A 14,870-nucleotide genomic window follows, 5' to 3' on the forward strand; every position below is an offset into this window, starting at 1 on the left:
GAGAAGAGAATTATATTAGAACAATATTAGGACTTATTATTTGCACGTTTAAATGAGAACCACTTCAAGAAGTCGAAATATGAAATGTGTGTATGAAAATCCATTTCAAGAAAATGAAAGGTTGACTTAACATCTAATGCTCTTTTGTAGTTTCGCACCAGCTAAGAGATAAATTATTCATTAGGTGTACTAATTGAACACCATCTCTATTTACCCTGAAATTACTACCAAATTACATATTTTGTGATCATTTATGAAGGAACACTCTACTACTAACATGGATGCACTCAATGTCAAAACTAACAAATGGCGAGTCCTGCCTCTGTCGAGTGTCTAGCCACGGGCGTTTTAAATTATTTCCTTTGACTTCACTTCTGTGTTGTAAAAAATATTTTGAGGGGTTTTCATTTCAGTCTACACTGTTATGAAAGGGGGGACAGAAAAGATGTTTTTGTAATATATGTAATGAAAGGAAATCATTTTCTCAAATTTTCCATCTGTATATATTTATGGTGTTTTGCAAAAATAAAATAAAAACTGTATTCATGTCTGAGAAGGAGAAAAGAGCACGGCGTCTTACGTGGACATGTGTTCATGGTGTACCACTCCATACACTGTCCGAAGGGGAAGGAGGCCACGTAGGCGTTGGAGTCCACGCACTGCTTCATGTTGCTGCACCACATGCACTCCGAGCTGCTGCTGGTGCATTCGCTGCAGGTGCTCCTCATGGCGCACGGCGTCCGGCACTGCTTGGCACTGTGATTGGCTGGAGGGGGGGGGAAACATTTGTTTCAATATGAATGCAGACATTTTTCAGATTCTACAAGACTATGATAAACAAACAAACATGTTTCTTTATGTAGAAATATAAAGAAAACAGACAAAAAGGTGCAAAAAAGAGCTTAAAAAAAGTGGTCAAACAGTCAGACTTCTGATGCAAAGTCATTTAATAATAATGATAATAATAATACATTTTATTTGTATAGCGCTTTTAAAAGTTCTCAGACACTTTACATAAATAAACAAACAACACACAAATAAAAAAATGATATGATAACGAACCTAAATTCATTAAAGCCTTTAACCTCCAAGTAAAGTCTGCTATTTTACACTGTTAAATAAAGTTCAATAGTTAGTAAAGCAATTTAGTAATGCACTTCCATCAAGTTGGACACATTAAGAATGGTTCAAATGAATGCAGCAGACTGACTTAATTCAAAAACAATATATGCAGCATTTCAAACTCAACCTAAAAGTCTTTGGACCTCCGTGTCCGTGAACCCACCTGGCCGTTCACACAGGCTGCCGTTCACCGGGTTGATGCAGGTCTGCGCCTTCAGGCCGCTGGACGCCGGCTCGGCCAGGTAGCCGCAGAAGCCGGCGTCGCTGGGCTCGCCGGGCAGCCACTGCAGGGTGGTGTTGGTGAAGGGCGACATGTCCTCCCAGCACCAGTAGGACACGTTGATTTTCCTGAGCCCCACCCAGGGTGTCACCGAGGCCTTGTACTGCAGACACACAACAAGATTCTTGAGACTCTTCGCCTCGATTTTTCTGTGAAAAGTCATCTTTTCATTCCTCTGAAACCCAAAACCGCCGGTGGGTTTGACAGATCATGCGTGACAAAACACTTTCATGAGGTAACGGAACCAAATCCAAGCTTAAAATAGTGATCATTAAAATCATTTCATTGCAAATTACTCATTTGCCAAAACTAAACCGGTTGAACCAACCGGATCCAACTGGAAAGCCATGATTGACTCGGCTGAGACAAATAGACACAAGGCAAAAATTCAGTAAAACTTTGCAAATAAACGACAGAGAGGTAAGGTCAGGGAAGCCTGTAAAAATATAGTTAAAAAAGGTTGTAAAATAAAATATGAATGGTTCATTATAATATGTTATGCCTTCCTCTAGCCACGATTGTGCCGTTTCCACGGAGGTGCAGAACTTGATTATTGCAAACAAGGCCACATTGAGTAAAAATGTGACAGAAGCATAAAAACACAGAATTTCATGTTCAGAGGGTTAAAAATAGGCTGACAGACAAGCGTAAGTGCCTCCGCAGATGGAGACTAATGTGACATTTGGTGAAAATCAATGTCAGAAACTGATTTTGTGTTTTTATTATCAGGAATCACAAGTTTACCCCGGTGTGTGTGTCAGCAACAACAAACAGAAAGAATGATATTCAGTGATATTTCAGCTCCGCTAACATAAATTCCCCCTCCGGACTGACTGAGCAGCAATAAAAAAACAGCTTTAACTTCACTTCTCTCGGGGAGGCTCCACGTTATCCATCCCGATCTCTAATCAATGGGGCGATGCCGTCGCAGCGGCGGTAAACAAAGAGGGCTCGATCTCTCACAAACGTGGGGTCGAATCACCGATCCGTCGGGGTTTAATTGGAATCTCGGATTGAGTTTGAAACGAGCTAAAAAAAAAAGCTTCAATACAACTGGGCGGGAAGACTTGTGTGTCTGTACAGCTTTTCATTGTTCAACTAATATAATTCCAAAGACATTCTACTTCTTCTACACCTCAAAGCATACAGATGACTTGGAACTAACCAGTGGAATTGAATTGAGGCCGACAGGGGAAATCCAAACCGTTTCATTAGTATGGATGGAAAAAAAAAAAGGCACCCGGCTTTGCGATTTAGACTCAAATCTTTTCTGTTTTATTCCGCTCTGACATTAAATATGCCGGTGGCTCCGGGCCCACTCTGAAGGAGCTTAAGTGGCTTACACATTTTTTTCTTTTTTTGCATGGGTGGCTTTCGGAGAGGGATGATGGCGGCGTTCGTGCTTGCTAGGTGATCCTGCACAGAAACGAAGGCAGGCTGTAGACGACCGAGTGGTTACAACTGTAGTCCTGCAGCGCTTTGTCACACACGTCCAGGATTACGCAACACTCCTCAGAGAAGTGTGGACGCATACCAAACTGTTTAGCTGTAAATGGAGCAATAATGTGGGATCATGACGTTCCACGGCGCCTAATAATTAATGTGATCCTATGGATGCATTATGAGACAGGTGTCCTTTCTGTAGATGACTTTGTCAACATCTAATGACACATTTATGTTTCTTCCATCATCCTTTATTCTGATGCCTAGTTTGTCGATTCATGGCTGCAAACTCATTGGCTGTAGAGCCGTGAAACTCCGCCCCCACTGAGTGTCATTCACTCGTTAATCAAAGTTCACTATTGGAGAAGAAGGCAGAACCAGAGGATGATTGGTGCTCGACGAACTCATCAAAAAAACTTGAAAAATGACATCAAACCTGAAAAATATGGTCCCTGTTGATGTTAATCTGATACAGTTTAATGTTTCTCTGGGTTTTTTCTAGTCTCACAACATGTATGTAGCTCTGAATTTTAGCCAAGAGGCAAAACCCTGATTGGCTTAAAGCTGAATTCAGGGCGTTTGAGCCAAAACTCTAATTCAATTTAATGAAATATGAGCTTCTTCTGGATTTCTTGATTATCACGAGTAAAGAGGATCAAAGCTCCAAACACTTGTTCAGTAACTGACTCATCTCACCTCGTTCTCTGCATCTTGCCTGTGCTTTGTCCAATTAGATGCAGCAATTAAAGCCAACGCTGTCAATCACACACACACAGCTATCTGTGCATGTGTGACCCCCGCGGCCGCCTGACGATATAACAGAGGCTCGCGGGCGTTTAGTCGATTGTTGGGATAGATTTCCACCCGTAGCTGCTCTAATGGAGCGAGTAAGAGATGTCTGAGGAAAGAATCTGTTAATGGAAGATTTGTTTCACGCTCAGTGGTCCGAAAATCACAAAAAAAGGGGGGGAATTTGAGCAGAAGCTCACCTGGAGCAGAGCAGCTACCACGAAGGCATCCGAGAGGCAAAACTACAAAGGGTTTAGAGATAACGTAAGTAATAAAGACTATTTATCGGTATATCTCGTGAACCGGCGTGTCGGATCTCGTAGATTCGGTTTCCTTCTTCACCCGGAAACGTCACCTCAACACAAGAGGCTCCGAACGGCTTAATCTCCTTCATTTAGCCGATTCTTCCGTCTCGATGCCGATGTGATGTTTTTTATCTTCTCTCTTTGTGTCTTTAACTGTTACGAATCTTTCACGCCGCTGCTGTCGTCTAATCTGATGCTTAATATCCAGCGTACTTACCACCACGCTCATGATCTGCAGCTCCTTCAGGACGAAGTCCACCTTCTTCTGCGTGGTCAGCGAGGCCAGGACGGCGTTGTGGCTCCTGCAGGCCAGCTTGGCGTTGTCGTACGAGTCGTTCGCCGTGATGAACTTCAGACAGGAGTTCCCCACCAAGTGCCAGCTTTCACCGCACACGTTTTCTGGAGGGCAGAGAGGCGACGGGCGTATCAGAGACACGGCATGCAAGCTGACAGCGTGATCTTCATTAACCTTCATTATCTATACATTAAATCTACTTGTCACCTCTTGGAGGAATGGTGAAGTTAGACAAAGTGATTTCAGAGTTTTACAAGAAATTAGGGGAAAATCTGAAAATTATTACATCATTTTGTACAAAAGAAAAGTCTATATCTATTCTTTTGGCTCTTAAATTGTCTTTTTATAGTATGTGTCATTTGCACTTTGTCTTGATTATGAGGTTTTATGTCTCATCACTTTGAAGGGACTGAAAAGTGCTTAAAGTTACAAATAAACCTTTAATCGTCTAGTTGTGACAGATTTATCATTTGACCCACAGGTCAGGAATCGCTGCCCAAAAGGCCCATTTTAATTCAAGAGGGGAAATGTATTCACTATGTTAATAATGATAATATTTCCCCTTAATAATAATAATAACTACATTAATGTTTTTGACTTGCATTTTTAAAAGCATAAGAGCATAAATACATTATTATATGTACCTTTGGAATAAAACAAGCATCTGTTTCTTTGTATTACCAGAAAATACTTTTATTTATTTTTGTGATTATTTTAGTTCTGAGAAAATTTCGAACTCATCAGGCTAATTAATGAGATTTTTGCATTTGTTTGTTTCCAGCTCATTGATGTTGCATCCAGAGGTTCGGTCATGGTTTGAATGAAGCTTCAAATGTCTGATTCACCAGATTAAATGAGCTTTTTTAATTAAATCAATTCATTCATATAACGTGTATGTCGTTTGTGACGCCAACAAATATGGACTAAAGCAGAACGTATGAATAAAATATGAATTTTGGCAATTCGTTTGGATACATTTGGACTTCACAACACTCCGGAGTTATTGCAACCGTTCAGTACAACTCACCGCAGTTTGTATGTAACCACGGCGACAACGTTATCTTCCCTTCACCTGTCTCTCTGCGGCTGTGTGTGTGTGTGTGTGTGTGTGTGTGTGTGTGTGTGTGTGTGTGTGTGTGGAGGCTAAGCCCGGCGTCGGTGGCAGAGCGGGATATTAATGATCGCTGCTGCAGGATGATTGTAGGGGGAAACGCTGATTAGTGCAACCTCAACTTTATCTGCGACGGTGCAGAAATACAGAGTTTAAACAGAAGTCGTGCCGCATTCAAATGTTGATTCTGAATTTGAACGTCAACGTTGGGATACGTGAGCCTGAACTATTTTGATTACAGCCCCGTTTAATCCATATATCAATATATCATATTATGTTATTAGTGATGCATCGCAAGATCTCATGAAATTAAGTTAATTGTTCTCGGATAAATAAAACCCAGGTTGTAAAAATACTATAATATTCCTCTGCCTGCGTCCAGTGATGCTAATTTTTGGCTTCCTGTTACCTGGCAACGAGATGCACTCCTGGTTGCGAGGTTCCCACTGACAGTTCTGGTCCACGGCGCAGCTCTTGCAGCTGGTTTTCTTGTTGCACACGTACGACGGGTTGTCCTTGGGGCAAACGTCAAACTCCCCTATGGCCCCCTGGGAAGGGAAGGCAGAAAACAGAACAAAGGATGACACAATGCAAGCTGTTCCGACTGTAATAAGATGATGTGGACTCGGTCTCCAGACAGGGCGGCACCTGATGGAAATGTCAAATTTGAGATATTTACATAGTTAACGGCCATATTTAGAATTACCAAATTAACCAAATTATTACATCACTCATATGGCACAAAATTAAATGTTATTCCATCATCAAAAGAAGGCACGAAAAGAAGGCAAGAAAGCATATTGGTGTAAATACATCACTTTGTGTAAATATGCCTGATTTAGCTCGAAGCTCATTTCCATCTGCAGTCATTAAAATTGTAAATTCCAAGTTACGGTCAGAGAGAGAGACTGACCCTTATCAATCAATCGTTTCAGAGATCGAATCGGAGTGCTGGAGGAGACGCTCGAACCACCACGTGGCATCTAAACGAGCAGCCATTTTAATCACAGATCGACAAATCAGATTTGACGAAGGAGTGACGAGGCGCGTTGTAATAAAGTGGTGAAGTCCCGCCCCTTCCGCTAGACTCCCATGGGACCTCTGAGATCATAAAAATGTATGTATGGGTCTCAATGCAGATCATATCATTATTTGCTGGTCCCAGTCGTTATATGCCCCGAATTAGAAATATGTTGTTTGTGGATTTAAATGATCATTTTTCACGTCAAGAGTTTGATCATTTATTTTGTTGAGTTTAAGGCTGTAGAGAAAACACAATGAAAAAGTATGTGACGTCACGTCATCACCCTTTCTCACAGCGATTCAGTGCCGATCAAACGAAGATGTTCCTGAATGTTCCAGCAGGTACGGCTGTTCATGCTTTCGGTTCCCGTCCGATGAGAAGAAGAGGAATCGCTGGCTCAAAGTGACGGATATCATTGACGCTGAGAGCAGCGAAGAGCTGTAGTTCACAAAGCAGCCTCATACAAAACCTACCATTAACTAACTTCTTCGCTTCGCTTTAAAAACCACAAACAACAAATGTGAAATTCATGGCACAATTCAAACGGGACCAGAAAATAATTTAGATCTCGCCAAAGGAATACATGCATCAGAAATTCATATCGAGGTCCCATGGACCGGGAAAAAAGGCGGGGAAAAAAGGTGGGAAAGAAAGGCGGGAAAGAAAGGCGGGGAAAAATGGCCGGGGAAAAAGGTGGGAAAGAAAGGCGTGAAAGAAAGGCGGGAAAGAAAGGCGGGGAAAAAAGGGCGGGGAAAGAAAGGCGTGAAAGAAAGGCGGTACTTCGCCACTCTATTACAGGTAGCGTAACGTGATGAGTAACGATGGCGTCAGCGGCGAGGCTTCGTTACCGTGGCGGCGGTGCAGTTGCTCCCCAGAGACAAACACTGGCCTGAACACCACTGGCAGCCGTTGGTGTTGGCCGTGCAGCTGTAGCAGTCGGTGTACTGGTCACAGCGCTCGCTGTCAGCGTCTGCAAGAGTGGGACATAAATAGTTAAAATAAAAAGAACAATATGCAATCTTATGATAATATGGAAGGAAATTACTTTTAGAAAATAACTGGAGTGAAGGAAACGTTTTTAAAGTGCCGTCTCCAGATGCCTCGGTGAGTAAAATAGCTGGGGGAAAAATAAATAAATAAAATAAAGGACGGCTGGTTTAAGATAGTAATTTGCATACGCTGTAAAAAAGACAGACATTATTGGCAGATTTTCAACTTCCTGGCGGTCATCATGGAAAGAAACCAAATCGAAGCTTAAATTTGGGGTATTTATTCAAAACCCTATATATTTTACATATTCTCTAAAAAAAAAAACTAAAAAACATTTGCACTCACAGGGGACAGACAGGTTGCAAAAATATAAATCGTTCAGTAAGTTTAGCCCCAATTTTGGACTAAAACACTTCTGAGCATTTAAAAAAAAATTTAAAATGAGATTCAAAAATCGTAAAACAAATTATCAAATAAATTCTACTTTTTTTATGACTTCAGAGGATTAAAGGAGTAGCGTGCAGGATTTAGTGACATCTATTGGTGAGGTTGCAGATTGCAACCCCTCCCTTTCCAAGCGCGTAGGAGGGAACATACGGTGGCCTTCAGGTAACGTACAAAAAATGACTCTTTCCAGAACCAGAGTTTGGTTTGTCCATTCTGGGCTACCGTAGAAACACAGCGGAGCAACATGGTGGACAAGTTTGTTGCACACATCAGCATACTGAGCATCAAGGTCACAGGTTTTTTTTTTCATTTTTTACAGCGGATGCCTCACGTCTTCCTGCTTGAGTTTTCATAAAAGCTTAGTTCCTGGTTATTTCCCCCGTCGGTGGCAGCGTCCCGACTCGCAGCAGCTTCTGTTTGCTAACGGACGTGAGAGAGAGACCCACTCATTGGTTCCCCCCCTCCGGCTTCATTGCTCTCTATGACATTTCAGAACATCTTTGTTTTGTCCGACCCAACAGCTCGGAAAAAATATTCAATTTAAAAAGGAACATTTTCCTCTTGATCCACTAAATCAGTTTCAGCACATAATCAGAGTCAATGACAGCAGGACTGTTTCTAAAAGGTGCACTTAAACCACACACACCCTGGTGACACATTATTTCTGGCATTTTCCCTCTCCGGTGTGCGAGACTGCGTTGGCAGCCTGCGACAAACGAGCCATTTCTGCTAATTCATGCCATCGAACATCAGCGTCGTGAATGCAGACACTCTGAAATAATAATCTGGGATTAGTTTCACACATACAGCAGACGTGGCGTCACCTACATGATCGGGTGTTACAGGAGGCCGGCAGCAGCTCGCCGGCCCCGATGCCGTTGCTCTCCCAGGGCAGGCAGACCCCCGCCGTCCCGTTCCAGACGCACTGGATGCCGGGCCAGGCCTGGCTGCAGGCCGCCGGGCCGGAGAAGGCCTGGCAGCTGGGCGAGGTGTACAGCAGCACGTCGCTGAGCAGCAGGCTGTTGAAGCCGCCGAACACGTACATCACACTGAGAAGAAAGGGAATGAAGATGTTAGCGAGCTACAGAGGAGGGAGGGGGGGGGGGGCGATGAGAAGATGTAAGGGATTCAGGGAGATTTGTGTCCCGCATATCTTCTCCAGTTTCGACCTTTTTGTAGACAGCGAGAGCCGGGAGAAGCTTAGTCCGAGTGCTCTTCCATTTCTCCGGGGCTCCGACCGGCCTCACAAGTCGGCTAAATCCCCAACAAGCACTCTCTTCCTGGGCCCGACAGATCCACCAAACCCCCCTCCCACCCCTCCACATCCCGCTGTGTGTGTGTTTGGATGCAGAGCACAGGGCATTTCTGAACATCTCTCTCTCCGCTGGCCGTTGTTCAGCTGCACGGATTAGTGTGTGTGTGTGTGTGTGTGTGTGTGTGTGTGTGTGTGTGTGTGTGTGTGTGTGTGTGAGAGAGAGAGGGTCACACTTCAAACCGTTGGGCTCTGGACCTCCTGCTGAGCGTCTCCGGATCAGGAGGAGGAGGAGGAGGATTTGGGAGTCCTGCAGGGGGACCACATGAGTGAGCCGCTTCCATTTTCTGTCTCATTTCTTTTTTCTTTTTTTTTTTAAGTTGCAGAGAAGCAAAAGGACGGCCGAGACATCATGAAAGTTTGTGTTAAAGTTCAAAGATTCAAGACCCAGATGGAAGTTTTGGATGCAGAAATGTGAGGTTTATAAGGAGTGTTTAAGTAGAGACAGCGAACGCTTCGCCTTTCTTTTCGTTTTCCCGACTAGACCGGGGTCTGCAGGGGGTCTGCATCAGGGTCTGAGGTCTAGTGTAGGTACACATCACAAAACCTTCATCGGAGCCGGCAAAAAGAGTCGAGCCTTAAAAATGAATCCGGAAAATCAAGGACCGACTTTTCAATTGTTTTTGTACAATGTATCTATTTTATATTTAAATGTTACATTGTTTGGCATTCTGTGGACATCAAAGGGAACATTTCATTGAACAGGGTTACCGGGCCTGTGATAATAAACTCTTTGAATCTTTGAATGTTGAAGTGGAGGCCAATGAAAAAGGTGATCTCTCTTATTCATGAACCTCCAACATCAATATTTTCCCTTTAACACTCAAACCAAAACGTTGCTTTTGTCTTTTAAAGGAAAAGTGCATTTTGTTTGTGCATCCTCTCTTAATTGGGAATACATTTTTCCTTTTTTGATGCATTTCATAATTGCGTTTCCAGAACTCACTAAAAGTGCTTTGAAATGTTTTCTTCCCAAAGCTAAAAAAACTGAAGTTCAATAGTGTGACGTCTGCCTGTGATTGCGTAGAATCCGAATCAATGAGCGAACTCACTGTTAATTGCTCCGAGGAAACGGGAATCATACGGACTCAAACGGCGGCGGTGATTCATGTTAGTGTTTGATGCGTTTCTCTACAACAGGATGTAGAATTGAATATGGATCGCCGTGTTGCTCTGCTGGTGGTGCAGATAAGACTCGGCGATGAGTCATCCCTCCGTTCACATGGCAGACTGGTGATGAAACGTCATGTGTGAACACACAGCGATTACGTTCGTGGGTAGCGGGGGTTTTCATCCCAGCCGCGCCGTCTCTCCGGCGGTCGTAAGCGTTTGAGTCTCCGAACGCAACGCTGAGCTGATGTTTTCTCAGCCGAGCGTCTCGGGGTTCCTGATCTAGAATTTGGGAAAAGGAGCACCGAGGCAGATTTCTGCTGTGTTTAAAACAAGAATGGAGAATTGACCATTTCCTGTCGTCGATATCGATAGAGTTGAACGGAAAATTATGAGATGTGTTTGCATTTTCAATCAAGAAAATAATAATAATCTACAGAGAGAGAGAGAGGGGGGGGGGGGGGGAGAGAGAGAGAGAGGGGGGGGGGAGGTAGAGAGAGAGAGGGGGGGGAGAGAGGGAGATAGAGAGGGGGGGAGAGAGAGGTAGAGAGAGATAGAGGGAGAGAGAGGGAGATAGAGAGAGAGAGAAAGACATGTAGAGAGAGATAGAGGGAGAGACAGGGAGAGAGAGAGAGAGAGAGAGAGAGAGGGAGAGGGGGGGAGAGAGAGAGGGGGAGAGAGAAAGACAGGTAGAGAGAGAGAAAGACAGGTAGAGAGATAGAGGGAGAGAGAGAGAGGGGGGAGAGAGGGGGGGAGGGAGGGAGAGAGAGAAAGACAGGTAGAGAGATAGAGGGAGAGAGAGAGGGAGAGAGAGAGAGAGAGAGAGAGAGAGAGAGGGAGAGAGAAAGAGAGGGAGAGAGAGAGAAAGACAGGTAGAGAGATAGAGGGAGAAAGAGAGGGAGAGAGAGAGAAAGACAGGTAGAGAGATAGAGGGAGAAAGAGAGGGAGAGAGAGAGAGAGAAAGACAGGTAGAGAGAGATAGAGGGAGAGAGGGAGAGAGAGAGAGAGAGGGAAAGAGAGAGAAAGACAGGAAGAGAGAGAGAGAGAGAAAGCGAGGGAGAGAGAGAGACAGAGAGAGAAAGACTGGTAGAGAGAGTTAAAGAGAGAACGACAGGAAGAGAGAGATAGAGAGAGAGATAGAGAGAGAGAGGTAGAGTTTGAGAGAGAGAAAGACAGACAGATAAAGTCTGGTTTCTGTTAAACTGTTACAATTAGTAACATTGATTGACCACGTTGTATTTCCTTTAAATGCCACGAGAGCATCATTAAATACGAGAGGGAATCAAACCCGTCACCCTGGTTCCATGCAGAGAAACCAGGTGGAGACATCTGCCCTACTGTCTCACTTCCTGCCCGTGTTAACAGAGAGGGCCTAATGTATGAGAGACAAATTAAAAGGAAAAAGAAGCGTGCAGCGTTGGGAGGATCTCCTCCGTGGAAGTGTACGGGAGGAAGAGAACGCCCACCGAGTGAAGGATCGTGGTCTCATTTTGTTTTCATGTTATTGTGTTTTCATTCGGTTTAGTATTTTTAAAGCCAGAAATACATTTTTTTTTTCCTACAGCAGTAAACTCAAAGTTGAGCGCTGCATAAATCCTCACCTGTCGCTGAAGACGGCCGAGTGTCCGAAGCGGTTGACGTCGTGGTAGAGGTCGGGTCGAGGCAGCGGCGTCCACTCGTCACACGCTGGAAAGAGAGAAGACGACAACGAGAGGTCAGACGCCGTCGACCCGCTGGCACATTATTAAATCACACGTGTCTGCGGCGTTCAGTGACTCCGGCTGACAAGCTGAGGGGGGGGGGGGGTTAGCGAAGACCTTTAACAGCTCGTATCTTCATGTCAATCAATGAGTCAGTCGACAGGGGAAAAAAATAAAGTGTCCTTGACCGCGACACCGAGGGCCTGATGGGCTGTGTGTCGCTGTGAAGAGGAATACCAGTGAAATATGGTTTTCACGGTGGGACTCGAATGCAACACGGGGGCTCAGGTGGTCCTCGCTGCTCCTTCACAGACATTTCTATTCCACCGTGTTACCGTGGACTACGGGAGGTGACTTCTGCTTTACTTGATTGGATATTTGTGGCTGTTTTGTGCCTCTTAGTAGTTTCTTTGTGTGGTTGTGGTCATTCTTTGTCTCTTTGAAGTCGCTTGGTTGTTTTGTGTCTCTTTATAGTTGATTTGTGTCTTTTTGTAGTCACTTTGTGGGTGCAGTCGAATAGTCTTTTTTGCTTAGGAAGGTTCCTAACTGAAGAAGTGACCCGGAAGTAAACAAATGGCCGCCATGATAAGAGCTGTTCGAATTCTCTAAATGCATAGGAAAGGAGCTCCAATGCTTCCTTTCAGAGCTCCTTTAGCATAGGATGCAACGGACCTTCCTATGCGATAGGAAAGGAGATGACGCCGACCCACAATTCTTTGCGAAAGCAACATTTAAAGTGCCGCACACCTCGGCCGTTCATGAAAACAAACAATATGCCTATTTGCATATTTAACAATGACTTTCATGCAGACATATAGTAATTGGAATAGTGATAATAAATGTGTGTGGACAGTGATAATAATTGAATGGTATTTTTTGAATTTATTTCAATCATGTTACAATGTTTGACAAAAACGAAACTAAAACCACAAATGAAATGTAAAAAAGCAACCGGTCAAACAGGAAGGAGGAGCTGCTGGACCTGAAGCCGGTCAGTGAACCAGCTGTTGATAAAACCAACATGTGGAGAAGTGGACGATGCGCTTTTTGTAGTCCATTATTGTAGTTTCTCCAGTGCAGACGTACGTCAATCACCGGTGCCGATCATCAGCTGTCAATCAACAGCGGCCGCGTTATAATGACGTAGCTTAGTGAAAGTCCGGTCGGATTCTCTGAGCACCGCGGTCGACTATTCCTAAATCCTTTTGAGTTCTCCTATCGCCTTTCCTTAACCCCGTGACGTTTTCCCCAGAGGTCAAGGAATAGTTAGGAATAGGAGTTAGGACCTTATTTTTTGACTATTCGACTGCACCCTGTGTCTCTTCAAGGTTGTTTTGGTCACCCTGCAGTCATTTTTCCTTTCACTTTGTGTTCATTTTGTGTCTCTTTCCAGTTGATTTCCATCTCCTTGTAGTCTTTTGTGTCTCTTTGTAGTCGCTTTATGCTCCTTCGTGGTTATTTCGAGTCTCTTCCTCGTTGGCACATGTCTTTTTGACCCCATAAATAAATCGCCTGATTTAGGATTTGAAAAGAAGGAGAAATGGATGTTTGCTCATGTGTTTTGATCGGCTAAGCAGGACTGCGTGCTCATCAAAAGCTGTTCCTCAGTTTGGAGAAAAGATCCGAGCCGTCGCATCACATCAATATCAGGAGAGTCTCTCAGTTAAACTTGTATGTTTATCACATCAATATTTTAAGCTCATGGAGCTGCAGTATTTAGAGCAAGTAGCTCGTGAAAAATGAGATTAATCTCCTTCTGCTGCTTCACCCCGTTCTCAGCTTGTAGCTACAGGTTCGGAGCATTGATTTAGGCCGCCGTCAAAACCTGGAGCGATTCTTCTCAGCCGACAAGAAAAGTGACAGGCGAGCTAAATCGTTAGTCAACCGTCACCTTCAGAAAACAAACACGCCGTGATATATACAGTTACCATCCGCACAGCCAAGACTATAAATACATGTTGAGATTTAGTCACTGAAATGCTGCTTGAACGCCATCAATTTGACACAATTTCACCACGTTTTAACCCAAAACCTTGAGATGTCAATGCTAATGAAGCAGCAGTGGTTTGTGACAGTGTGTCACCCATCATGATGCCTGTATAAAACAACAACAACAACAACAACAAGGAGCTGGCGTGTGAGCCTGAAAGTCAAAAAGCTGCAGCACAGTGAGCGCAGTACATCACCTTCAGTCAGCACAATGCAGTGCAAGTCATCATGGAGTCCCGGAGGAGAGCGTTAGGCAATCGCGGGTAGACGCTGCCCTCTGGTGGCGCAGGCCGGTACTTGCAGGGTGGTTTTGGTGCATTGGCTTCCTCAAGAGCGAGGGATTTATTATGACACCACCTAACCAATGTCAGGACAGCGGACAGCCCTTTAAATTCTGCATTATAATTGAGTTCAGCTTGTTAAGAGAGAAGGGGGGGAGATTAGTCCTCGGTGCACGGCCCGTCCCCGCTGTAATTAGCAGACAATTACAGAGCTGCTGCTGCTGACGCTGACCCTGCAGCTGGGTGGTGGTGGTGGAGGTGGAGGCAAAATACTCCACCAGGTCCTTTTAAGTCCAATTACACGATCAAACAGAGGAGGGAGGAGGAGACAGAGAACAACAAAAAAAACCTCAAAGTTTCTCATTTCTTAAAAACTTAAGATGTGAACTCTCCGGGGAAATCATGAAAACAAATATGTTTCCCCGCGGTGACCGGTGAGTGATGAGTTAGTCTCCAGTCAAAGTGGAGGAGCATACATGTGGTGAGTGTTGAAATAAAGGTGACGTGTTTTGGGGGATGTTTCGGTACTTCATGAATAAAAGCCGGGAAGGGAAGAGCACTCGTGGCCCCCCCCCTCTGAGATTGTAATTTCACAGCCTGTCAATCACCTTCTGTAATGACACAGGAAGAGCAGAAATGTCCCGGGGACATCTCGGAGCCTGCAGGAGGATT

The 14,870-nt window shown here is 44.3% G+C and overlaps 1 protein-coding gene across 2 annotated transcripts in view; it reads right to left on the reverse strand.

Moving 5' to 3' along the window:
* Positions 1 to 14,870, reverse strand: part of atrn (attractin) — a 114,183-nt gene that overhangs the window by 72,541 nt on the left and 26,772 nt on the right. For both annotated transcript variants that reach the window (XM_084012567.1, XM_084012566.1), the window contains exons 11-17: positions 11,830 to 11,914; positions 8,635 to 8,855; positions 7,218 to 7,339; positions 5,755 to 5,893; positions 4,157 to 4,338; positions 1,286 to 1,505; positions 581 to 766 (exon numbers count right to left, since the gene is read on the reverse strand). In XM_084012567.1, the coding sequence (XP_083868693.1) occupies positions 581 to 766; positions 1,286 to 1,505; positions 4,157 to 4,338; positions 5,755 to 5,893; positions 7,218 to 7,339; positions 8,635 to 8,855; positions 11,830 to 11,914 (1,155 nt within the window). The remainder of the gene's footprint in view (positions 1 to 580; positions 767 to 1,285; positions 1,506 to 4,156; positions 4,339 to 5,754; positions 5,894 to 7,217; positions 7,340 to 8,634; positions 8,856 to 11,829; positions 11,915 to 14,870) is intronic.

The sequence above is a fragment of the Eutrigla gurnardus genome, assembly GCF_963514095.1.
Source record: "Eutrigla gurnardus genome assembly, chromosome: 7".
Taxonomy (NCBI): Eukaryota; Metazoa; Chordata; class Actinopteri; order Perciformes; family Triglidae; genus Eutrigla; species Eutrigla gurnardus.